At 34.5% G+C, this 25,519-nt stretch overlaps 3 protein-coding genes across 6 annotated transcripts; all 3 read right to left on the bottom strand.

The window, feature by feature from the left end:
- Positions 1-128: 128 nt before the first annotated feature.
- Positions 129-10,749, bottom strand: LOC128872998 (ectopic P granules protein 5 homolog). Its single transcript, XM_054116247.1, has 29 exons — positions 10,733-10,749; positions 10,431-10,516; positions 10,050-10,292; positions 8,809-9,963; positions 8,336-8,740; positions 8,031-8,253; positions 7,779-7,951; positions 7,556-7,696; positions 7,314-7,474; positions 7,110-7,239; positions 6,508-7,052; positions 6,270-6,447; positions 5,951-6,181; positions 5,683-5,846; positions 5,418-5,603; positions 5,220-5,343; positions 4,474-5,138; positions 4,214-4,391; positions 3,947-4,144; positions 3,741-3,872; positions 3,435-3,671; positions 3,187-3,370; positions 2,564-3,123; positions 2,324-2,493; positions 2,044-2,249; positions 1,721-1,966; positions 1,431-1,647; positions 1,162-1,371; positions 129-1,079 (listed from the first exon to the last, which is right to left on the bottom strand). The coding sequence occupies exons 2-29, from the start codon at positions 10,449-10,451 to the stop codon at positions 728-730; spliced, it is 7,635 nt and encodes a 2,544-aa protein (XP_053972222.1). The 5' UTR covers positions 10,452-10,516; positions 10,733-10,749; the 3' UTR covers positions 129-727.
- A 712-nt stretch (positions 10,750-11,461) lies between these two features.
- Positions 11,462-14,755, bottom strand: LOC128875986 (homeobox protein rough). The gene is made up of 4 exons (XM_054122066.1): positions 14,464-14,755; positions 13,718-13,976; positions 12,645-12,879; positions 11,462-11,856 (listed from the first exon to the last, which is right to left on the bottom strand). Exons 1-4 carry the CDS (start codon positions 14,683-14,685, stop codon positions 11,643-11,645), a joined length of 930 nt encoding a protein of 309 aa, XP_053978041.1. The 5' UTR covers positions 14,686-14,755; the 3' UTR covers positions 11,462-11,642.
- A 3,069-nt stretch (positions 14,756-17,824) lies between these two features.
- Positions 17,825-24,951, bottom strand: LOC128874149 (heterogeneous nuclear ribonucleoprotein A1, A2/B1 homolog). Of its 4 annotated transcripts, none has more exons than XM_054118562.1 (7): positions 24,796-24,951; positions 23,809-24,020; positions 23,417-23,729; positions 23,088-23,337; positions 22,778-22,996; positions 22,023-22,184; positions 17,825-18,301 (listed from the first exon to the last, which is right to left on the bottom strand). In XM_054118562.1, exons 1-6 carry the CDS (start codon positions 24,814-24,816, stop codon positions 22,054-22,056), a joined length of 1,146 nt encoding a protein of 381 aa, XP_053974537.1. In that variant the 5' UTR covers positions 24,817-24,951; the 3' UTR covers positions 17,825-18,301; positions 22,023-22,053. The 4 variants fall into 4 exon arrangements, with proteins under 4 accessions (XP_053974537.1, XP_053974526.1, XP_053974557.1 ...); XM_054118551.1 differs by lacking the exon at positions 17,825-18,301 and adding an exon at positions 19,929-20,736; XM_054118582.1 differs by lacking the exon at positions 17,825-18,301 and adding an exon at positions 19,929-20,736 and having other exon boundaries at positions 22,847-22,996.
- Between the last annotated feature and the right edge of the window lie 568 nt (positions 24,952-25,519).

Genomic DNA, 25,519 nt, shown 5'->3' with positions numbered 1-25,519 from the left:
ACAAGAAAAATATACTTCTACAGTGTTTAAATCCCGATATATACGCCCTTTGTAACGAAAAAGTTAACGAATAATTTCGAGTCATTTGTTTTATTTAAAAATTAATTTATACAACACTACTCAAACAAACAAAGCAGTCAAAATTAGAGGTAGTCATTATTATATTAAAAATTGTGAGAAATTAACAACATTACCACCTCTACTTAATGTTTCGTTCTTTGTCGATGTTCATTTAAAGGCATACAAAATGCATAGCAAATGTTTTACACAACTAGAACATTTTAAGCCAGTACTATTCAACATAAGCTCTGAAACTCACAAACGTTACTATTTTAGAGGAACACTGATTGATTCCGCGATATGTGTGCGTGCACTATTCAAACACAATGTGGCGTGTATGAAGGCAAAAACGCGTGAGATCTACTTGTGAACAACACTGGCTGAAACAATTGTTTTATATATATATATTCGTCGAATATCATTTACATCGTAAACCTGCAATGAAGATTAATATCACATGTGAATATAAAAAATAAAATTTTGTACACATTACGCTATTTGGAAAAAACTTATTTTCCAAATAGTCATAACTATGAAACTAATTTTTTGACTAGATTCATATAAAAGACACTACTTTGTTTGAATTGAACTTAAATATCTACAGAGAGAAACATTAGTAATATTTGTATAATAAAAAGTGATAGATAATATAAAATTAAAACGCCGGTTACTCAATTAAAACATGCAAATATCTTTGTTTGTAAAGTTCCGTTGCAAGTACACCTATAACTGCAACAGCATTGTGTATTGAATTTGCAGAATCTCTGATTAATCTGATCGAACGTTCGATGTCTCCTTTAAGTTCCGTATATTGTTTGCTTATTAAAAGCCTTTCTAACGTTTGCATAGCTTTGATGGCTTCCGTACTAGGTCGAATTTCCATTGAATCATCGTCGTCTGTTCTTAAAGGTGCTACTCCAGGCGAGTGAGGAGTAAACCTCACTATTTGCTGTTCTGATTTTGATTCAGGTAACTGTGCTAAGCAATATACACCAATTGCACGACTTAAAAATTTGCACCTAAATAAATATAACACGAATATGAAACTAAATACTCCTAAACTAACAATCTCTTAATCTATTAATTAGCTCTTTAACATACTTGATAGAAAGGACAGATCCTTTTCTTAGGCCAATAGCTCCTAATATATCCCACCCTTGTCCCCCATCATCGGCCATTGTTAATAAGACACGTGCTAAACCTTTAAGGGCTTTAGCGGCGATTACGGTATTATCACTGTATTGACATTGTCTATGTACGAGTTCACAGGTTTTAGCCCATAAGAGGGGGAGTTTTTCTTCATTAGTATCCCTAGAGGAAGGAGTTCGTTTCGCATATCAGTATATAAATTTGTATAATTTACCACTCACATTGGCCTTAGAGCAGAGATCCAGTCAACCAGATTTGTAAGAAGCATTCCTTCTTCTCTGATGTCTTGACACGATGGAAGTCGTTTAAGTAAAATAGAATATAGCGTGAGAATCCTTCCGTCGGAAACTAATACAATTTCTACTGGTGGTTGGCGAGGTATCATTGATTGCAAAACCGTCAACACTGAAGCCCAAGTAGGTCGAACTTTTTCAGATACTGGTGTAAAATCAAAGAAATGAAAACAATAATTACATTAACGTGACATTAAGCAAACTTTTATCTCGCTTACCGTTAATTTTAAAATATGATTCCAATGCAGCCTCCATTAATTCTCCAAGTATAGGTGGTGAAGTAACTGATATGGTTATTACTCTAAGTACACCCATGAGTATCGGACTGGCAGCTGTCCTCTTCAAAAGCCATGAGGTCCAACAGGTACGAAGATGTTCCATAAGAAGTCCACTTTGATTTAAAGCATGAAGCAGTTCCGTTATTAGCAAACCTGCTTCGGCAATTTGTTGCGATTCTGAAACAGCTAAAGAGGATTCGTACTTTTATTAATCACGATATCGTAAAAAAAAATGTTTGATATAAAAAAAATATTATACTCACTATTCATAACAGCTTCCATATCATCTAACATTCTTACTAACGTGCTAGAAAATAATTCTGGATTCGAAGATAACAAAGCCTTATGTCGAGTTGCACAACTGATCAATAGTTTTACCGAAGAACGAATATACATTTGCTTCTTCTTCAATGTAGTCGGGTGAAAATGAGTTACAGAAGGATCGTAGCCTGCTGATATCTTTAACAAACTATTATAGACAATTTACTAGAGAACATACTATATAATGTCAAGATTAACCCAATATATTGAAATCATACGTACTTATTCACAGCAATATCTATAGGATGACATTGATCTACGTCAACATAAAGAATAACTCTCGGATCACAACTCATGACGTACCAATTAACTATTTGATCGTATGCGCTCGCATCTAGCAAATGCCATGAAAATTTTTCAGCTTCGGTAATTAATTGAACTGTTCGATCATTCTGAAATGTAACGTGCTTTTCGATCTACTCAAGCTCTCTTATAAAATATAAATATATTTTTTTTATTTACCTGTCTAACATTTGGCTCGTTCGATAATTTCACCAACAAATTTAACAAACAAACGTGCATTCTTGCTGCGATAGGCAATGACTGTGTCGCTAGAAAATCGTTGATCCAAACTGACCAATTCAGGCACGTAAATATACTTCCAAGAAATAAGTGACTATCTGGTAAATATTGGTCAATCACTTTTATCATAAATTCTATGTCGTTTACAGACGGATAAAAACGGTCCCATGGTAACGATAAAAGATTGCCATGAATCACATTTAAAATATGATTTTTAATTGAAGCGTGTGCAAAGTTAGTAACGTAAAACTGCCATACAAAGCAGAGAATCTTGCTGGACGCTGGCAGTGTATCGATAATAAAACGAATACATTCAACGAACATTGCTACAATTTTGTTAGCATAAGGACCATCTGTAACGATCCATGGTAATAGAACAGATCTATCATCTGTAAGTTGTTGAATCCACGCGGCAGTTGGTTCCTTTAAATTCCGTGTCCAATATGGTGCAATCCAAGGTGCATACATTTCACTTAAGACTGGCCATATTTTCTCGCATACTTCAAACGATATAATAAAATTAATATGTTAAATAAAATTTAATAGAAATTTTAAATACTTACATTGATCTCCTAACGAACCTCTATCGGATTGAAGAGTAAGCACAACAAGAGCATGACCTACCATACCTAGAAATACCGTCAACGGTTCGTTATAAACTCTGTATTTTGGATACAATCCATAAAGACCATACTGTAACCGCTCTTGCATAAAATGTCTACACAATAATATGGCTGTATCGTGCATCTATACAAAGTAAGAAAAGAGGTTAGAAAAATGAAAGTGAAGTATATGGAACAAACAAACAAACCTCTTGCCGAGAAAGAAGCCTTTGCACGGTAGCATAGTGGCGAATATCGTCTCTAACTTTGGTAGATTGAAATGCGAATGCATTTTTCGGTTTACCACTAAGAGTTCCTAATAAATCTCTCCAAACATCCAACGATAAGTTTTGACTTTCGCTACTTTTTAATATAGCACTCAAAACTTCGCCATAGTGTTCGGGAAATTCATGTAGTAAAACCAGTCGTAAATGATTTCTGAATAGCTGTAAGAAAATTTATATTATGAATAGCGATACTACAAAGGTGTATCGTAACTAGAATTGAACATTTACCTCATGTAAAACCAATTTTTCTTCTTCTGGATTAAAACCTATGTTACAAAGAGCGCTAGATACTAAATCTATGAATGTTGATCGCTCGCTCAACCTTGGACGTCTATAATTTAACCAGCTGCTAATATCAAACTAAAATAAGAATGAGAATCTATTACTGAAAAATTAAACGTAAACACGTATAAACTGTATTGTAAATGATGTACTTTTGATAGCAATACGAAACACAGATCGTCGTTTTTTCCAGTAGATAATTTGACAACTGTTTGATACATTTGTAAAAATTTTGAAGCACCGCCAGCAACAGGTGTAAAGTATGGTCCAAGCAAACTGCCAAGGTTCGGTCTCAGCATTAGAGTGTTTAATAATTGTGGACCTTGACTTTCTTCGCCGCTAATAAATAACTTTTGAAACATTTACATTAATAGCGTGTCGATTAAAAATATTCTTATAGTTTTCATAGTAACACTTACTTGGCCCAATTTTTCTAGACAAGTAGTGATAGCTTGTTTCGTTGGTGGACACAACGATGCTTCTTCCGTGTAACATTCTATGAGATGATAAAATAATTTAACCCCACTTTCTTGTATTTGATTTAGCGCTGTTGTGTGTTCACTGGTTCGACTAAGAGTCACTTCATGTTCGAACATTCTATGGTAACACAAAAAATTATATACTTATATATTAATATAAACATCAATGAAGATTACAAAAGAATTGCTATTATACATACGCGATTACATGGTCTAAAAAAACGCATCCTTGAGTGACTTTACTTGGTGGCGGCTGACTCGCCTTTATTAATAAATTTTCATATTCCGCTCTATTCTGAATTATCACGTCGTCAACTCCTGCATTAACGTGAGCTTCGGCTACCTTAATCCTAATTACTGCTGGACCAGCACAATGAACAGTAGGCGGTGTTCCTAATCTAGATCGTGTTTGACCCGATGGTGCTGGATCGCATAATGCATGTAGTGTTACTTGATTTTGTATTTCTCGATAAAGTGTAGGAACTAATTCCAAAAAGCTACAATCTACCGCCGTGTGTTCAGAAATCATTAAGTTATATGTCTGTGCATACTCTGATATAATTTTAAGGTACGGCTGAATTAAATTCATGATTGAGTTATAGTTGTATAAACTATCTTTATGTATATAAATAGGCATTTTTTGATTTCGATTTAAAGATGGCGGCGGAACGGGATGTTCGTATGTAGTCAATCTTTTAAAAATTCTTTGCAAAGGGTCAGATATTTCTGACATTGCGAATGGCGTATTTACTCCTTTTCGGTATTGATCTTCTCGATCTCTGCAACATATGCGTTCCCATTCTTGGACTGCATTTATTTGGTTTTGCTGTACTGCCCAATAATCAACATATTCTAACCATGGAGTCTACTCGAACAAATAATATAAAAAATATTATATTTTTTCGTACATTTAGAGTTACCGAATTAAGAAACGTTGATATCTTACCCAATCGCCTTGAACGAGCATTACTAATTTTTGTGACATATATTGCGGAGGTAATGCTGGTAGATAAAGGCCCGGTTCTTGCAGTCTTGGCTCTTCAAGCCACAAGCTTAACGTTTTATAAAATCTGTAAAAATATAGTTTCGGATATAGTATTTGTCCCCAAATTAATTATACGAGTTATATTTGAATATTACACACTTTGCCGCGTTAAAATAAAATGTTCGTCGTTCATCAGTAATTGGTTTCCCATCATCCATATCTTTCTCTCCTTTCAATTGAAAATATGTGGTAGTGTCGTGAAGTCGTTTCTTTAATTTCTTAAAGTAACTTAAATTAATCATCCCTTCAAAAAATTTTTCACCGATTCCTCCGTGATCGATAATTCTGAAAAGATAATACATCGTAATCGAAGTACATACGAGACGTGTCAAATTGAAATATGTCTTTGTCATGCAAAACGAACCCTGACGTCGTCGGAACTCTGGCAAGAAATAAAGCGAAAAAATTTTGCCATAAAAGAGGAAGAATAGGATGACCCATAGGAGTATCTAGTGCTTGTTGAGACCAACGATATATAAATAATGCGTTACCACCGAATGGTTGCATTTTTACTGTGATACAAGCTCGCTAAAATAACAAATACTTTGTAGAAAATAGAAGCACACAACATGAGTAATATACATACATATGTATTTAAATGTTACAAATACGGTATATGTAGTAAGGCATACCTTAATAGCAGTATCCAATGATATTTTAGACTGTGCCGACAACTCTCGTAATATTTCGCGCCACAGTCCACTCTTAATCTCTCTATTGTATTGTTCAACTGTCAGTATTTGATGAGCAACCCAAATGGATTGTATAGATCCACCTAAGAGACTCGTCGAATTTGAAGAACCGGTAGCCCAGTTGAAAAATGATCCGAACGATGCTACCACGTTCCGATTAGAGGTGTTATTCTAAACATAGTTAATTGCATTATAAACTTCTTGAATTTTTATTAAATTAAACAGTAGTAAAGTTGTCAATTTAAAGGCTTGGTCTTACAGAAAAAAGACTCTGAAACATATTGTCAACTGTTGCTCTTGCTTCCACATGAAAAAACGCAGCACTGATCACTGTGTCCATCAAATACATCACACTTTGATCTTTATTCCAGTCTGGTACAAGTACCAATACATTCAACCACAGGTATACAAAATTCTTTGGATTTTGTAAACAATATCTATAACAATAATCAATTGTTATGAAGCGACGAATCATTCAACGGAAGATGATTATTTACCTTTTATAATTAAATAAATGTGAATGTATCATATTTGAAAATTGTTTCAATATTGTTCCGGGAAATTCAGTTGTTATCAAACTTTTAGCCACGTTCATGTAAGATTTGTCGGCCGCAATTAGCGACGTAATTAAGCTACTAAATTTCTGATTTTTTATTAACGAGTCAACACATTCCAAGAACAATGGTATAATATGATGTAAACATACAAGGATTTGTTCGTATTTACAATAAGACTGTAATATTTGTAATTGACTGAAACCTTTCGAACATATCAATGGTACAGAGTGACCCCATAATGTCATAACTGTCGCTACATAACACGCTATCGGTTGTTTCTCTCGTGTACCGATCATCAAAGTTTCTAAAGATGAATCAGAATTCATATCAGGTATAGAAGCAAATGCTTCTGCGAGATTCATCAGCGAATATTGACAAATTGCATCACTTTGATCGAGTTGGTGTAATCTCAGTTTAGAAATCATTTCCCATGCCCATAATGAAAACGCATGTTCGGCATTCTGAGGTCTTATCATCGACGAAACCTGTAAATTTCGATTTATTATAAAGAAATTCAAAAATTCATTTAAAATTCAACCTACCTGTTTAACACCTTCAACTAACAAAGATGCAGATTGATTAGGGAAATCAGGTACATACTTCATCGTGAGTTCAACAATTAATAATGCAATACGTCTATGTAATTCAATGGGGAGATGTAAACTACCGTTCCTGCGATAAATATATAAATTAAAGAAAAAATCTTTAGAAAAAAGATTCAGATAAATCACGAATTATGTTTTTACTTATCAAAACCCCAGTTCAAGTGGGTAAGAACTAAACGAGCTAAGTAATTTTCGGTTGATGTCAACGAGTATTGATGTAGCCACTCCGAAAGAATTATTATATCTTGTTCTTGTGGAATCCATTTATCTATTTTTAATTCGGTAAATAAATATAAACTTAGCTAGAACGAATAAATCCGAAGTTAATTTAGACATTTAATATTTACGAATAAATGTATAACAAAATTCGCTAACGAAGGTACCTTTCCAACTGATACAAAGTTATCTTTTAGTTTGTGCAAAATATCTGAGAGAAGCATTGGGTATTTATTTGTTAAGTTTGACAACAGAGATCGAGCATCTTTTGAACAAGAGTCTTGTGTTTTTTCACTGAGAAATCCAATCTGCAAGATAGGATTACAATTGCAATATTTAAATAATTATTGCCCAGTACTTAAAATGTATAAAACGAAAATTTAAACATACTTGAAATAAATCGATCGTTGTTGCTCTTACAAAATCGTAATCTTTATCGATTCTTGCCATAGCCATATTAGCAAAAGTTGTTAAAAGGTAATATGATTCATCTCCTGGCATATTACTTAATTTTTCTTCAAATTTTTTACGAAGTTGTGGACAATTTAATTCATTTTCCCAGTCTTCAATGTTATCACAATATTAATATTCATATTTGAAATTCTTATATATTTATTTTTCTTATCGCGGAATTATACTTACCTTGTACCTGTATACTAGAAACGTGTATGTCTGCTTGTGCAGATTCAGTGTGTAGAATATAAAAGATCTGCCACAAAGTATTTGAAGATATTAAATGATATGGAACAGCAGCTAAATATTGCCATGCGCCTAAACGACGCGAAGAAAATATGCAAAGAATCGCTCTCAGAAAAAAACAGTCGAATTCCACTTGAAGTTTTAGCAACGTTGATTCATCCATAACCTGTAAAAATACAGTTTAAAAATTTAATAAAATGATATTTTTACTATCATATTACACCATTATTATATACAAAAATGATTACCTGACTTTTATCAAATACCTCCCACTGATCACTGGCGTATTGAACGATATCTCTGATTAATGCACTTAAGCGTTTAGCTAATTGTCTATATCTTGGGGAATCATATGTTTTTAAGCCTTGTTTTAAAAGTTTAACAATAACTGTAAAAAACGCGATCATTCGTAGCATATGATGATGGGTAATACAATTTCCGTTTTGATGGTATCTATCATTCTGACACTGAATGTACAATATGTGTTCAAATATTTTGTTAAAAGGGATTTGATTTAACAAAGAAATAAGATCATTTTCATATAAGTTCGCTCCGCTATTAGCTATATCTTCATCTTCTTCTCCTTCTTCGTCTAACATTACCCAAACAGTATCACCGGGACTACACACTGTATCTTGTAACGACATTTGTACCTAATTAAAACAATAAGTGTTATCATTTTATATTTAAATTATATTATGTATTGTGATCATTTAAGTACCTGCTCAAGAAATTTATCTCTGTCTTTAACTGGTAATAGAATAATAGCCAATGTAGCTATTATGTGATCCAAGTATGGATCATTCAATGGAGATGAACTTAATTTACCAAAATGTGGCGGCACCGGTAACTGAACATAATTACACGCCCAATTCATTACACCACCAGGGCATCTTAAAATATGATTCAATATGAATAAATGATCTTGCCATGTTGCCACGCGCAATAAAATTGCCACTAGCTTTGTAAGCCAGTCTCTAGTATCAGTTACGAACTTTCCATCTTTTAATAACTTTCTTTGAAAATTAAACAATATGGTAATACACATTCTGAGTTCCACTAATTGCGGTATTATTTGTAGAGGTGTGTTTACTGGCATTAGATTTACAAGTGTATTTTGAGATAGATTTGTAAATTCTTTACAAGAGATACATACTCTTTGTATGTAGTGTTCAATTTGTAATCTTAATAATTCAGCCTCGTAGCAATACAATGCTTGGGTATTATGCAGCATATCTTTTATGGTCGATAATGTTCGCGTGAGAATTACCAATGCTTGTTGATTAAAATGTGCAATGGAATATTCGTGCGTGGCAGTAACTGGATTTCCGTCTTGGCATTCCCCTGCTTCCGTAATATAGGCTTTCTCCAAGCACCATAATTGATTTTGCGTTTCTCTACAAGTTTTTTTTAAAATTTCCAACTCATGCGAGTTGATGATTAAATGATTTCTTACACGGCGATAGCTCATTAAAAGCTCATGTAATCTATGTTGCTGTCGAATTACGCTACTTCTCAGTTGAGTTTCTGTGAATTCTGAAATAAACATATCAATCAAAGATAACTCTTGGTTATTGTACAGCGATGCGAGCTGGTTGTCTGTGAATGGTACAATTTCTTTAATAGTGGTACGTATGCCATCTGTGATATCTATTGCAGTGTCTGGCTGGTCTTTTATTTGTTTATCACATGTTAAATTTTTTACATCTGATGTATTCAATGTAGCTTGCTGTGTGTTTGATGTTACACTTTTATTATTAACAACTTCATCATCAGGCACAGCATCTACTAAGTGCATTGTAGAGACCAATGTTTCAACTGTCTCCTCTTTTTCTTCCAAGGTCTCTACAACTGCTGATACAGAATCAATTTCATCCTGAAATTATTTTAAGGATATATGTTACAATTATTTAAACAAAAAAAAACAGTATAGCATTTCTATAAGTATATCTGCACTATTACCTTGTTAATTGGTACTTCTAAACTATGGGTTGCTTCTTGGATAGCTCTTTCTATAGTCTGTTGTTCGTAGATTTCAGTGTCAATCGAAGCTGAATGTAATTCACTTTCCATATTTTCAATACCTACACCCTTAGGAAAATTTGTAGGTGATTCACCCAGCAGACACTCAAATTCCTCCAATGTTGGAGCATCTGGTATCTGTTGCTCTATATTGAAATGCTTAGTTTTGTTCTTTTCTTTCTTCTAGAAGTATGTATGTATATATCATTATCATGACACGATTAAACTTGTATATAATAATAAAACTATTAATAGGAACTATATAATTAAGTTACCCATTATCAAGAAATTTATGAAATAACAAGGAAAATAAATGTTTACCTGTCGTTTTAATACCTCCATACTTCATAAATATATGTACAGAAGTAGAAGACGAAAATTTCCGCGACCTTCTCTTTACATACGAACTACAAATATGTTACATAGGACGTAAATACAAGGTATAAAGACATAAAAGAATTGTTTATCATGCAACAACAAAGTTCTGTTGTGCCATTTTATGTATAGACATTATTACTATGAAATCCATTGCTGTTCTTTGTATATAATTTTTTTCTAAACAAAAAAAAAGAAACACCGATCCGTATTTCCAAAATGTTCTTTTCTTTTCTTACGATACGAACATTGTTTTTATCTTTTTAGACAAGCAAGTATACGTTTGTGCATAATATCCCAACAAATGAAAACAGTTAAAAAATAGCTGTCACATTTGGTGCACCCAGACAGGCCATCGCTCACTGAACCGCTCAGTGAGCGGGTATTAGTGGCGTCATCGGTGGCAAAATGCCCAAGTTTGTAGTGAAAATAGTTCTTACCATGGCGTCATTAACTAAAGTTGTATGTAAAAAGCAGGTAAACGTTTAAACGATAAATTGAAATAATATATTAGAGTGTTATAAAGTAAGGAATCGTACTGATCATGAATTTATGTTAAATTCAAAATAATGTATTAAAATGTTTCTGTTGCGACATCTAGCAGCAACAGAGGGAAACTATTTTCGCTACAAACTTGAGCATTTTCTCACCGATGGCGCATCCGCTCGCTGAGCGGCTCGGTGAGCGATGACCTTCCTGGGTGCACTCACTGCGTATTATCATGTCGCGCGTTTATTACGTTGCACTATCGCGTAAAAATAGCACACGATCACGTGACAAGAGCATTTGATAACAGCGAAATTAAAATGATACGAGTAGTACAAATCGTTAATTGGGAGTACAGCAAATTGTTCCATCAGATGGATGTCATTTTTTGCCGTACACAGTTCATACACGGTTTATTATAAAACAATTTATTTAAGTATAAACGTAAACACATCAATTACTTTCATAATACATACTAATACATTCCTTTACATACATTCCGTACTGCCACTATTTATATCATAAATATTTTGTCTGATCGAATTATTCAAAATTTAGTACCACATATATATCGACTAAATATTGTAAATCTAAAGGAAAGGTGTACCATTTATATAATGCTCCGTGTAACAAAGATTTAGCGTTACTAGTCATTCTGGATTCACTGAGACTTTAAACCGGAAGTAGCGTATTCAACGTGTCTGATTTTTCACTTCCGCTGCTATCATAGTTCGGCTGTTTTATCAAGTTTCCACTTACAGGATTTATCGAAACACTAGAATGACTGACTGCCGATCCGAACGTTTCCTTGTAGAAACAGAACTCGCAGTACCTATCCTTGCCACAAATTGGCAAATTGATCAGTCCATTCGAAACTGCAAAATACCTGTAACCATACAAAATATTCGAAATATTTAATTATACTTTTATCTATATACAGAATGAGGCACTTAAAATCTCTCCCTCGTTTCGAATTAATATTATTATCCTTAGAGAGAAACGCGTCAGGCAAAAGTCGCGCCGTTCTAATCGAAAGAAGATGTGGCGATGGACTGTTTTTATCTTAAATGCAAGCTTACAGATCTTTTTAACAGGACTACGTTCGGCCAGTTACGCGAAAGTTGTTCGCGCTACGATAGGGTGGCTGGTGGAGAAACAATGTAACATAAATGCCCCACGTGCGTAAGATAGATGCTCAGGAGACATTTCTATCGCAGATCGCAGAGGCAATGCATACGACTCTGCATCTCTACTATTGCAGTTGATTGCCACTCGTCATATCTTGCTGTGATGTCACTTGCCAGAACCGGTGTCCTGGGCCAACGGCGGGCGCACGAGCCCGCGAGAAACCCAGTTGACCATCCCTGCTCTAAAGAAAATAATATCGATGAAAATCGAGGTGCAAATCAATTCCAACTGCCTCATTTTGTATGGTAATGTCAATTATTATTAAGAAACATGACTCGTCTAACAAGGTTCTCGACAAAGAAAAAGAAAAATAATTTTTTACAACTGACTTGACCTAATCAAAAGCCTTAACACCTTCGGGAATGGCGCTGTCAGGTAAATACCTTCTGTAAAAGCTCGCTTCGATATTAACATTCTTATCGATGGGTTACATTCTTGTCAACGCATAAATGTTCGATACATAATATACACGATACACATAGTTACCGGTAATGTTGATCGAAGTGTGCCTTTTCGATTCTTTTATCTTTGGCGCGTCGATTTTGAAACCAAATTTTTATTTGCGTTTCCGTGAGACACAAGGACGTGGCGAGTTCGAATCTTCGTCCCCTGGATATGTATTCCCCTCTGCGATATTCAACTTCCAATCTCAACGTCTGTTCACCGCTGAAAGTTGTTCTTTGCCGTCGAGGTCGTCCTTCTTTTCTTCTCCTGCGAGCTACTGTCCAACATAGACAATGAAGCCGTTTAACACGTTGGTAAACAGACGAAAACTCGTGGAAATCTCTACAGAGTTAAAATTTGACCTCCAGGCTATCGGAGATTAGCGAAGCCTATTCAGGTTTATTTTTATTATTCTCGTCTTTGGAATTAATTTTTTGTTTAGTTCCGCTGCATGTAAACGAATAACGTGTTTAAAATCGAACGATTATTACGAGTATTGCGAAACAACACGAAAGACGCTCGCGAAGAAAAGGAGAAAATTCTGTATCGCGTTTTGTATTTATATTGTGTGTTTTATTTAGCAAACCGATGATTCTTTGTCCGCCTTGTTGTGACAACAGCTTAAGGGGCAGGCGAACAGAGTTGGGTTTGAGGAAATATAGCGATGTATATTCCATATTGAGACGCGGCCAACTGTGTATCATAATCTCATCACAATATCGCTACGAGGTGGCGAAGCGGGATAAATCCTCTCAAACGGACGCGTATACGTATGCTTGTTGTAATAACACGTGGCACTGTCAAACTTTTAAGCGAAGAGCGAAATACTCGAACGTAAACCGTTACAAAACCATTTAAAATGCACGTAAACAGAACAGAAAAGGAATTTTCAAGAAATTTCGAAGAACGTTCGAATCTGACCTGTGAAATGTTACTAAACGTTTCGAATAATTACTTTTATAGTAAGTTCATTCGAGAATACAGTTTATATTTCAATTAAGAATTTCATTTACTACATTTTATCGAATCTTTATTTTGAATTAAGTGAAATCTAATCAAGTTACTCGCGATAGTAACCAGGTACTAGTAAGTAACAAAAAAGTGTATGTACTCACAGAACGCAGAGAATCCTTGCAAGTAATGTTCCGGCGTCGGATGGTATGGCAAATTATGAAAATGTGGCGGAAGCGTCGGAGGATACGCGATCTGCGTCAAGGGGATGTTGGGTACTCTAGGAAAAACTCCGTGAAAGAATGGCAATCTTAGAGTCGAGAAATCGGGATTTTCTTCTTTCCCATTGTTCACCAATTTCCTCGTTTCGTTGGTGTTCGACTCGTCGATTCGTCCTGAAAATCCTTTTCCTATCCCTGATACCTATGCAACACGTTATCTTGGCCTTCAGATTTATTAATACCAACTCTACTTACTTTCGAAATCGATCGAAATTTTTCATTGTTCGTTTAAATAATCGTGTAGATGTATGCAATTACGCGAATATGTGCAGTTCGAAGTATATCTCGTGAAACTTGTGGTGAAAAATATTGGAAAATGGCGTCGTATCAGGTATTTCGCAAAACAGAATTTCATGCAGTTCATTTCATGCAAATTAAATTGTAAATTACTGGTACATTATTGGTTCGATTGATTCGAAATTTCCACAGAATATTTTCTTTCATAATATATGTGGAATACAGTCGGTCGCACTTTGCGGTCCTCCGTCGAACAAAGCTCGACGAAAGGGTTGAACTATTTGTTACAATATTTGGTACAAACTAATATTTGGTACAAAAATACACGCGTTCGAATAAATAAAAATATCTGATAAAAAATTGTTAAACAGATAAACGGATTTATTGCTTACCTGTGTAATTTCGTTGTTCGGAGAGTCACTGGACGTGTCTGCATCGGACGTCGTGTTTTTATCGCAAGAAACTATATTCGAAGACAAATCGAGACTAAATTTCGCTTTAGATCTCTTCTGATCATCGTCGTTGTTACCCTCGACTGTTTTCGTTTCGAGATGCCCATAAATTCGGGCGAAAAATCGTCGCGGGGATGACGGTCCTTCTGCTTTTGTCGACATTTAACCGTAAATCGCGGATTACTTCGATAAAAAAAATATTCAAAGAATCTGTATCCAACTTTTAGCTCGATTCACGCGTGTCGTCAAGCTCGTGAGACCAAAATTCATCGTTGGACCAAGTTTCTCGTTTCGCGTATAGAAATAGGAAATTCGATGATCTAGAGATCTTGGAGCAATTCCATTGGAGTTTGTATCACTGAGAACATTCCTGATTTAAGCACAATTAAACGATTCAAAAGTAAAATCGAACTGTCGTTGAAATACGTCGGAAACACTTTGAAATAATATTCGTTAGGATGATAACTGAAAGGTAGAGACACGATGACTCGATACCAGGTAACACACGTATCAGTCAGTTTGCTCGCAACGTCTACTCTCTCCTTATGGTTTGTATGAAAATCGGGAGGAGGGATGTTCGGTGGCCGCGCTCCCTACTCCGTGGATATTCCCCACTATGAGTGGCAAACCACCCCCATCCCTTCGGTTTGAGATAATTCCGTTGTCATCGCTGTAACGCCCCTCTGTGAAAGGGCATCTGCAGACGTTTACGTCTAGTGGAAGAGACACTCTTTAATCGAACCTTATTATTCGTAATTGCACCGTGAAATCGCGACAGCCAACGGACCGTGATCGATGATCACGTCCTTCAAACATCACTCTGACAATTGCGAAACTTTCAATTCCTTTTAATGGGTATTTAACGAATTACGATGTATACACTTTGAATCAGTACACCTTCAGTACCATCAGTACCTATTGAATAAAGATCAAATGTCGAACTGTTTTGTTAGTTATTCTCTGGGATAGAGAAACCTGGCAATCTCGATTGATTTTGTGATACATTTAACTACATATCGTCTACAACGGCATAGGTAATTTCCGTGCTGGACTCCAGAATCGTAAATATTAATCTTCCAATGTCTTGAGCATTTACGGTCAACCGCACATTGAACAATCTACACCGGAATTCTTTTCTCATACGTCAATTGGAATCGTTCGACCCTTCCGAGGGGATTTACGAATCCTTATTGCGCGCTACTTAGTTTCTTTTTATTGTATTCTTTCATGCTCTCCATGGAATTGAAATCTTCATTCAAATTCACGCATACACTTCAACTCGAGAAAATTATTTTCCTTTATACATAATAGATCGTAGGGGGGCTGAATCAAACGTTTTCTCTGGTTTTTCTTCGTTTCTTTTCTATGCTCTCTTTCAACGATGGCTTAAACTAAATAAAGTCATATCAGTTTTATGCTACAAATACCATTTTTGTAGATCTCGAAGTACTATTTAATTTGGAAAAGTCAAGGAAGAATTAAAATTCGCGTCTTGTATTACCGGAGACAAGGCTCTCGAAGAAAGAACGCCATTGATGACGATGATGGCGCAAGGTCGCTCGTAGTCGAAGAAACATTTCTTCTGCATGAGATCTGCATAAGTGTTTGGCAAAATCTTGGCAACAAACGAATATTCTTCTAACGTTTAACACCAAACATACCTTGCGGGGTCAAATGACCTTTTTCAAAATCTTTATAGATTCAACATACAAGCGACACTTCCCCAAACGAATACTCTATACCTAAACGAAATAGGAATAGTCCTATACTGAGAGTCAGAGAGTAATGATCAGATTTCTATATTCCTTTTCTAATATTAAATTTCCTTTTTTAAGTTTAGAATTTCCTTCGAAAAATCGAGGTTTATTTCGTAAGGAGACAAATGATCGCTTATGGTGAGAATAGCTATATGTAAAGTGCCAGTGCGTTTAATGTTAATAACAATGGACGAGTGAGAAGAATTCGTATCCCAACAGTTGTTTCCATAGCGATGAATTCCGACCTCATCTGCGTTGGGAGGATAATCTCGATTGTTTCATGTTTGCGTGAATATTACCTGGCATAATTGTCTCGCCGCGGAGGCGGTATAATGGTAGTCGAGCTGCGAACCAATGGGAGACGAGACAGAAATCAATGTAATTAGAGAAGGACCAACGGGGATTCGTCGAGGACGACGCGTGCGCGTGTCCAGCTCTCTACCTCAAGCTACCTCCTAATTCCTTTTATTGCGATCTCTATTGTCCGTATTACGGTTATTACGCATCCAGCGATTCGTTAGTTCTGATGACGGATCCAATTGTCGCTATTAATACGAGCCGCAGTTGATAAACACACGTCGATAGGGTCTCGAATCGAATACAAGTTTATCATTCGCCAGGAAACCGAAAAAGGATGATTGATTTGGTCGACGAAAAAAAAAAATGGTCGCTTTTATTAATCCCCAATATTTGCGCGTGTCCTAATGTAATTAATCGTTGTAATTGTCTAGGGAGAGGAGGAATACGGACCAGAGATGAAAGGATACTTGACTTTCTTTACAGATTTTGTATTTTATTTTTTCAGTATAAAAGTCATCCTCGATTCATCCCTAAAAACAAATCGGAATCATAGTCGTGGCTAAAGAGATAAAAAATGTGACTGCTATCTCAAAGTGTATGATTTTACATTTCATAGAAGAATATACAAGAAGCTTAGGAATCTATATTGACATCAACGCTGACGTTCAATCGAATTAAACATAAATAAAAATCGTCACTTTTGAGTCGTAAAATCCCCTGATGATTGGAAATTACCTAACGAGTGCAAAGGATTAGCAAGGTAATTATAGCCATCTAGCTATCAACGGATCAAGCTGATCGTAACTATTATTTGTCCTACTAACGGTAATATGGTCAAGTGTATAACAGTTTCAACTTGTACCAATAGATGGCCCAACTAATTTCTGTTATCGAAAGTGTTTACCATGGCATGATGGTAAAGAAATTCAATATAACGCCTACGATTATCTGTTTTATCGATCTATATAGATATTGAAAATGACATCACTAGAACTTACAATAACTCAAGGAACAATTCCTAATTTTTAATAATGATAATATTAAATTCTAATTGTAATCTATAAGATACAATCCAAGAAGAATACAAACTTCATTTTTAATATTGATTTCCGACAAATTCCAAATATTTCGTCATCTCTCGTTATTTTTATCATTATTTGATTAGAAACATTGGGTATAAATAATATCATAACACGATGTTAGAAATATATTAGGGGTTCTGAAAAAAAAAACAAAGGTATGTGTAGAAAATGTATAAAGTTTATTACATTTCGTAAAAAAAAACTGAACATTAACGTTACACTGCTGAAAAATTAATTTGCATAATTAGTTACACATTCTTACCTATCAGAGATATAAATAATATTTATAACTGGAATCCTAGAAATAATAATTTACAATAAAATAGTAACTTTTTCGTAATATTATCAACATTACAACACTAAAAGTACTGTATAAAATGCATACTAGAGTTATATTTTATATAGATTAATTAAAGAAGTAAATCACTATATGCATTCTCTTCAGTCTTATGTTCGCTAAATTAATCTCTTTAAACATTGATTTCACTCGTGTATTAAACAAAGTCATTAGTTTCGTAAATGGTAAAATCTTAATAGTAAAATTTCCCTAGTTTTAAAGGGTTGAAGAAATTAATTGACTTACTTTAACTTACCTCCCATGGTGACCGACTGATAATGGCAGTTGTGACACAGAGCGCTCTGGGAGTACCAGCCCAAATGGTAAACCAGAAATTAATGAAAACGAAATAGCAATTAATACACAAGAAGTAAAATAAAAATAATTACTATCTTCTCATATATTTTATATGTAAGCCAAAATTGATCTTTATTATTATTTAATATGTTGCACATTTTTAATATGTACTTGGAAGCTGTAGAAATTATTAATAATGAAAGCATCACATGATATACTATCCGTTCCTGTCCTAGTATCACATAAAGTATAAACCAGAATATCCAACTTCACGAGACAGGACAAAATTTACCGATAGTATGTTAAAGATAATTATAGCTTCAACTTTTGCTTTAACCTTGTCTAAATTAAAAGAAATATTTGTTAAGTTAACAACAGAATTCAGGAGAAACATTATAAAACATTATATCATGCACACTCTGCCATTCATGGCCCTATATCTAAACAAATCAATCTAATATTCCTACCTGCGGTTGTACAACAGAGGCTAGCAAGAAGCCTAGCAAAGCCTAGCTCGCTGCGTAGTTCAGAATCCTTTTGCTCTGCTACCTGCCCGTTTTTAGTTTCTTCCTTCATTTTCCACTTTTACTAGTAACTTTCAACACCGAATATCTGCCAGATTAATCTAGCTAGGCTACTCTTGGATGTCGATTGTGTATTCTCACAAAAGAAGACTCTACCTGTCTAATTAATTGTTACTTTTTAACTTTACTACCTAACAATCGCGCTAAACTTACTATAAGAAAATAAAATTTTACGAATTAGTCTATTATCTTGAAAAGTAACGGTGTGATGAGCTAAAATAAACTTGTGTGAAAATTAAAAAAATCAATTTTAAACAAGATATACGCACAACAAAATGTTAATCAATGTATGATTAATAAATTATTTATTATTATTTTGTAGAACACCGATTAATTGTTTTACCTTTCAAAAGTGGATTTAATTAAGAGGGATACGAAGAAAAATTAAATAATGAATAGTTTCATCCATCGAGAAATATCTATCGTCTCTATTTTCGCAAATAATAAGGGTGTCATATACACTATTAAAGATTTAATGTTATTCGATTTATTTCTCATTGACCACGATTTCGAAATAATATTACTTTTACAAAAAGCAATCCTTAAACATAAAATTATTTCCGTTTCGTATGTTCTGTCATCGTTATTAGAAAAGATTACTAACGAAAGTTCGTATTTTTACAAATATATTGCATTTCCGATACTTTTCGGATATGTAATTTACAATGGACATATAAAGTGTATCCAATTGAACGTATCCCTTCATTCATAAATCCATATACCTTAAACCTTACATATTATTAGAACTATACAAAATTGGTCACAGGTTTTCATTATGTACAAATTATTTAATACTGTGAATACATATAAATATGAAGCCCTTAATAGTGCTTTCATCGACTACACAGTTGGCAGAGGATACAAATATGTTGTTCTATTATACATAGTATTTGAGACTTGTCAATAATGTCCTTATATATCAATTAGATGTGCCCTTATCGATCTAGACAACTATGCTTCCCTATTCTTTTACCTCATCGACGGTTCTTGTACCTCACACTTAATCGATACTACTGAAATTTGTATATATAAATTAAAGAGTGACATGGAAAAGGTTCTGGTCATTTTTATTAGCTAACTCTTTGAACATTACAACTTAAAAAATAAAAATTAGTTAATCTAGGTAACCTACAAAAATGCTAACTGATATTCGTGCTATCTGATTTCTTTTCTTTTTTTAAATTCATTGATTCATTTCATATTGACACTTTTTCATGCGTTTCTTGTGTTATCCTGAGATTTTTGGTCTACATAAGAATCACCTTTCATAATATGAAATAAAAGTCTGCATCAACGTAGTAAAACCTAGATTCTTACATGGACCGCTAATTCAATACATTTTACTAAATTAGAGAAACAATCGTGCTCTCCAACGTCTATTGCGTAATCCTATGTCTGTAATCATTTTTGGAGATGATATAGAAGCGAATGTAGCAAAGTATTACATACTTCAATATTTGGATGGCACGCATGTATCCCTAGACACAGCAATCGAATGATCAAATTAATGAGTCTCTTTCTTGTTTTCTAACGGTGACGCCAGTTAAATGTTAATAATTATTTACTTTTTGTTGTCGGATATCATATGTGCTACACGATATGTGCAAGCACAGTCTAGAAGATTGTGATGCAATATTTTTACATAAATGGTAGAGTATGTAAAATATATATGGTAGGTGCTAGATACCAAAAGAAATACAAGCAAAGCCTCCCTCACTGTGATCTAAGAGATGACGCTTCTCTGTCCTGTATCCTGATTGTCCTGCCTGGTCTTGTCTCTAGCCTTATAGCCCTGCCTGCTCCAATACTAAACAGTACAGAAGTACTGGCGACTAGAAGACAAGTAGAAGGTTCACCTGAGGTTCAAAAGTCATAAATCTATTAGTTCAGATGATTGGAAATACTCAAACTGTAAAAATCTATAAATTTTTGGCTAAGTATCATACACTATATAATACTCCCAAATTTCCGAACTATTTGTCCGTTCTCTATCTATCTACGAAATTCCATTCAATCTCTCTTCATTTACGTGGTTCTCTTGCAGGTTTAATAAGTACATAGTAAATGTATAATTGAAAACATTTTTTTAGAAATATTCGTTAAAGGTAACTGAAAAATATGTATCACAGTTGCTCCACACCAGAATGAATAACATTCTAGGTTTCAATCGTAATTCGTCGAACATTTTTACGTAAAAAACAATCGGAATTAAAACTTGCCAACTCTGCCAATACACCTGGCTCCATGGATTTATGCTAGAGGGTCTTAAGTCAGAGAGACACGAAGGTTGTTCTCAACTGTGATGGCCTAATTAGAAGAATATCCTAAAATCCTAATCCAACTAATCTAATTCGTTTACAATTTAAAATCTTAAGTGTCGTTAATTAATTACTTAAAAGTATCAAGAAAATTTAACTAAATAGAGACATACCAACACTATGATAAGTCAAACTTTAGATTCGCTGACACGCTCCTCTAACTTGAAGCCCTCTAACAAATCTAGGATGAAACGCAACAACCTCGCGCCAATAATAGACGATAAACACTAACGGTGGCCAATTTGATAACATCAAATGAAACCATAATAGAAAGCTCGCGGCCCTTTCTGATTTTAGGCTTTCTAATTCGTACCGTTTGAGGGGCACATGGATCATTTCGCAATACCTCTACTCCTTCCTTGGCAACCTTATAGTTACCACGCGGATGAAACGGTAGAGTTAAAATATTTCCCAATATTAATTTGCCATTGCTAATGCAATTGAATGCGCCATCCACGTAAAAACTAGAAGTTTTCCAACAAAAAAGGAATATGTGTTTGACGTGTCACGTTCTCGTCAAACAGAACGAATTAATGCTGCCTGATGTATACAAAAAATATACGTTTTACTAATAGCAATACTAAAAGCTACTAATTCTTTTTTCTAACACCTTTCCTCTGTTGTACCACTTCTAGATAACTCCACTTGAGACAGAAATGTTTTTATAGTGTAAAATAAATTTTCGCGTAATCCTCGTTCGTATAACCGAATAATGGTGATCCACATGACATACGTAATATTATAGTTTGTGTATACGATAAAAATGTACATCATTTTAATAGTCCCAGATGAAGTAGGAAGAATTATAATAAAATTATGCTTACCAAGTGAGGGAGTGTCCATGAGTAAAGTGCTTTAGTATCTTCTTCCACCGCCACCGCCTCCTCCCCCCATGTTTCCACCCCCAATTGAACTACCGCCGTAGCCACCTTGATTACCATAACCACCGCCACCGCCTCCACCAGAATTGCCACCACCCATTGGGCCTAGAAGTATAAACAAAAATTATGAAATTAGTAAAACGTAACAGTAAGATATTAAATAATTGCGTACTGATAATATAATATTCGTGATCGTAACTGTACTAAGAAAATGTAAAACTTTTATGTTATGGAAGTCTTTTGCTTGTTGCTCTATAAAAAAAAAAGCGAATGGCACAGATACTTATGCTTATAATAAAGAAATTACAATAGAATAGAAAAATGGACAAAGGCGCTTCTTCTTTCTGCAACATCGCGCCATATGCCTTGACTCTATGTTAACACTCGCTATAATGATGTAAGTAGAACTTAACCATATCATACTGCATAACTACTTGTATAAACACATTATTTATCCCACCTCCTGTGATAAAATATCTATACTCTGCACAGCATTATAAAACCAGTTGCATATTAAACGGTAATATTTAAGATGAACGCTCCTTGCGCAACTCCGTAAAATTATTACCCATAATAATCTTATACATGGTACATATCACAATGCAATCAACATTGTATTATAAAAAGTAATACAATTTTAAGGTAGTTGCTCAAGGTGCGCAATAAACGCGTTGGCTTTTGAGAAGGACAGAAGCAACCTTGTCCACCAAAGGGTGATTGCCATCTCGAATCTCCAGATTGTCGGCCACTAGGACCCATATTAATACCATAGGGAGCAGGTCTTCCTCCAGAGTTGAAGTTATTCCGAACTGGACCACCGCCATAGCCTTGTTGATAACCTCCTCCGAAGTTATCGTTACTCCAGTTTCCGCCGCTGTTATATCCGCCCTGACCTCCTTGACCACCCCATCCACCTCCTTGAAAATGTTTATTGAAGCGTGTTCAAAATTTTGTCTAATACAACGCGTAATATTTAGGAAGGCTGGAAAAGTTTATTTTTCTGCGAACCTTTACCTTGATTCTGATTCTCCCACGGGCCGTTACCTCCCCAACCTCCTTGATTACCTCCACCATAACCACCCTGATTACCACCGTTATTCCAATCTCCGCCGCCGCCACTTCCTCGTCCTCCCCAGTTACCACCACCTCCTTGATTACCACCACGAGGTCCTCTTCCCACGTTTTGCCCTCCTCTGCTACTGCCACCACCGCTACCACCGCCACCAGACGCGGAGGCCATCTCCGCTCTACTTAAAGCCTGTAATAAACGTATAAAATAATTTAGTAAGTTTATGACATAATAATACCTTTCTTTTTACGTATAATTTTTTATTTACCTTTTTCACGTCGACATGTTTGCCGCGAATTTGATGATTACGTTGCAGGCAAATTTTATCGACGGGATCGTAATCGTCGAATTCGACGAAACCGAAGCCGCGCTTTTTCCCAGTTTCTTTGTCCGTGACGATACTGATTGAATTTATGCTACCGTAACTCTGAAAATATTGCCTAAGGTCCTCTTCTTCGTGGTCATCTTTTAGACCACCAACGAATAATTTTTTTACTGTTGCACCAGCTTCTGGTCTACCAATTTCTTGCCTAGGCACAGCTCTCTTAGGTTCAACTACGCGTCCATCTACTCTATGAGGCCTGTAATTATGTATATAAGAATGACTTGTTATTAATTTATATCAAGGAATAAATTTAAGTTTACTTTATGTATACAAACCTGGCACTCTGAGCATCATCCACCATGTGAGCACGTGAGTAGGTAATGAAACCAAATCCTCTGGACCGTTTGGTTTTTGGATCCTTCATTACAACTACATCCACAATTTCCCCCCATTTTTCGAAATGTTTTTTTAAAGAGTCATCTGTAGTTCTGTAGTCCAAACCACCGATAAATAATTTCCTAACATGTTCGGGTTCATTTTTGCCATCCTGCAACACCAAAATATTTCATGGAAGGAAAATGCAGTTTCTTACAATAGTATAGAATACAATACAATAGTATTGTACAACAATAGTATAGAAAACAATTTCTTAAAGTAGTAAAAGATATATTAAACGTTAAAATTAATATAATATGAAGTTTACGTATTAAAATAACATGAACACGTTACACGATCGTAAATATACAAATCTATGAAAGTTTGATTTATGTCGTAAAATCACTGTTAAATGTATATATTAAATATATTGTATCCATAAAATGTTTGAACAGAAGTTTTCGTAACTGTTCATAAATGGCGTAGCGTCAGGGTACGCCACGCCATAACCGAACAGTACTTGCTAGACGTGTAACAAGTATATCGTTTACTTAAAAGTATTTAATACATAACCTTTAAAAAAGTATATCTCAATTTTAGGGAATATCAGATTTCGAAACATACTTTTTCCGATATATTAACATCGAGGCAAAACAAATTGACGCGTCATTCCTCAAAATAGAAAGATGATGTCGACCATAAATAAATTGTAAATAATAAAACTTGAACGAATTTATAAATAATATAAATTCTGATGATAAATGAAATTACCTTTAACTAGACATGGACGTTGAAATGATACGAACATATACATATATATATACATATATATATATATACAAAAGAAAAATGAACATCGATTCAGAATGCATACCAACGTTCTTATTTTCTACTCATTCTTTAAATACAAAAAATATATACGCATATTAATGTAATTATTTACTTACATCATGTTCCATTTTAACCATTTCGGATAATTTCGGAATGGAGTACCTTTCACTACACCAAACAGGAAGAACCTCACTACGTGATGCGAGAAATGGATACGCGCACGTCGTACAATCGATTACTGCTCCTTTCAAACACTTATGTAAACCCCAGATGCGCAGTACGATACGAATAATACAAGCATGCGCACAGCTTACACTTCTATTATTTTAACATTTCTTTAGGGATTCTTTCAATTATTTGTAATAACTATCATTTAAAAAAATGTTTTATACGAAATTGTACGTCTTTTAACGTATTCCAGTTGTTCATAATAGAAAAAAAACTTTTATCAGTAACATCGAGTACTTACTCGTAACTATTTTAAATAGTACATAACATGGTTAAATAAACTATTTAATAATCTTCAATTAATGAAACTGTTTGACATATGAATTTTAATTACTAACAAGAATAATATACGTTCGTAATTATGTTTTCTTTTAACGCAATGTATATATAATAAATATCAATAATACAGCGCCGGAAATGCGAATCGTGGATAAACAGAACTAAATATGAATAACTAAATAAAATTCATGTATACCAATATTTATTGTTTATATCTCCATTTATAAGTAAATTAATATGCAATGTTTATAATGAAATATAAGACATGCATTCAATAAAGTTATATTTTCTGTATTTTAAGTTTCGAGTACAAAAGCTACTCGATAGAAAATT

The sequence above is a fragment of the Hylaeus volcanicus genome, chromosome 1, assembly GCF_026283585.1.
Source record: "Hylaeus volcanicus isolate JK05 chromosome 1, UHH_iyHylVolc1.0_haploid, whole genome shotgun sequence".
NCBI classification, from domain to species: Eukaryota; Metazoa; Arthropoda; class Insecta; order Hymenoptera; family Colletidae; genus Hylaeus; species Hylaeus volcanicus.
Note: the sequence above shows the minus strand (reverse complement) of the source record. Positions and strands in the feature narration are given on the sequence as shown.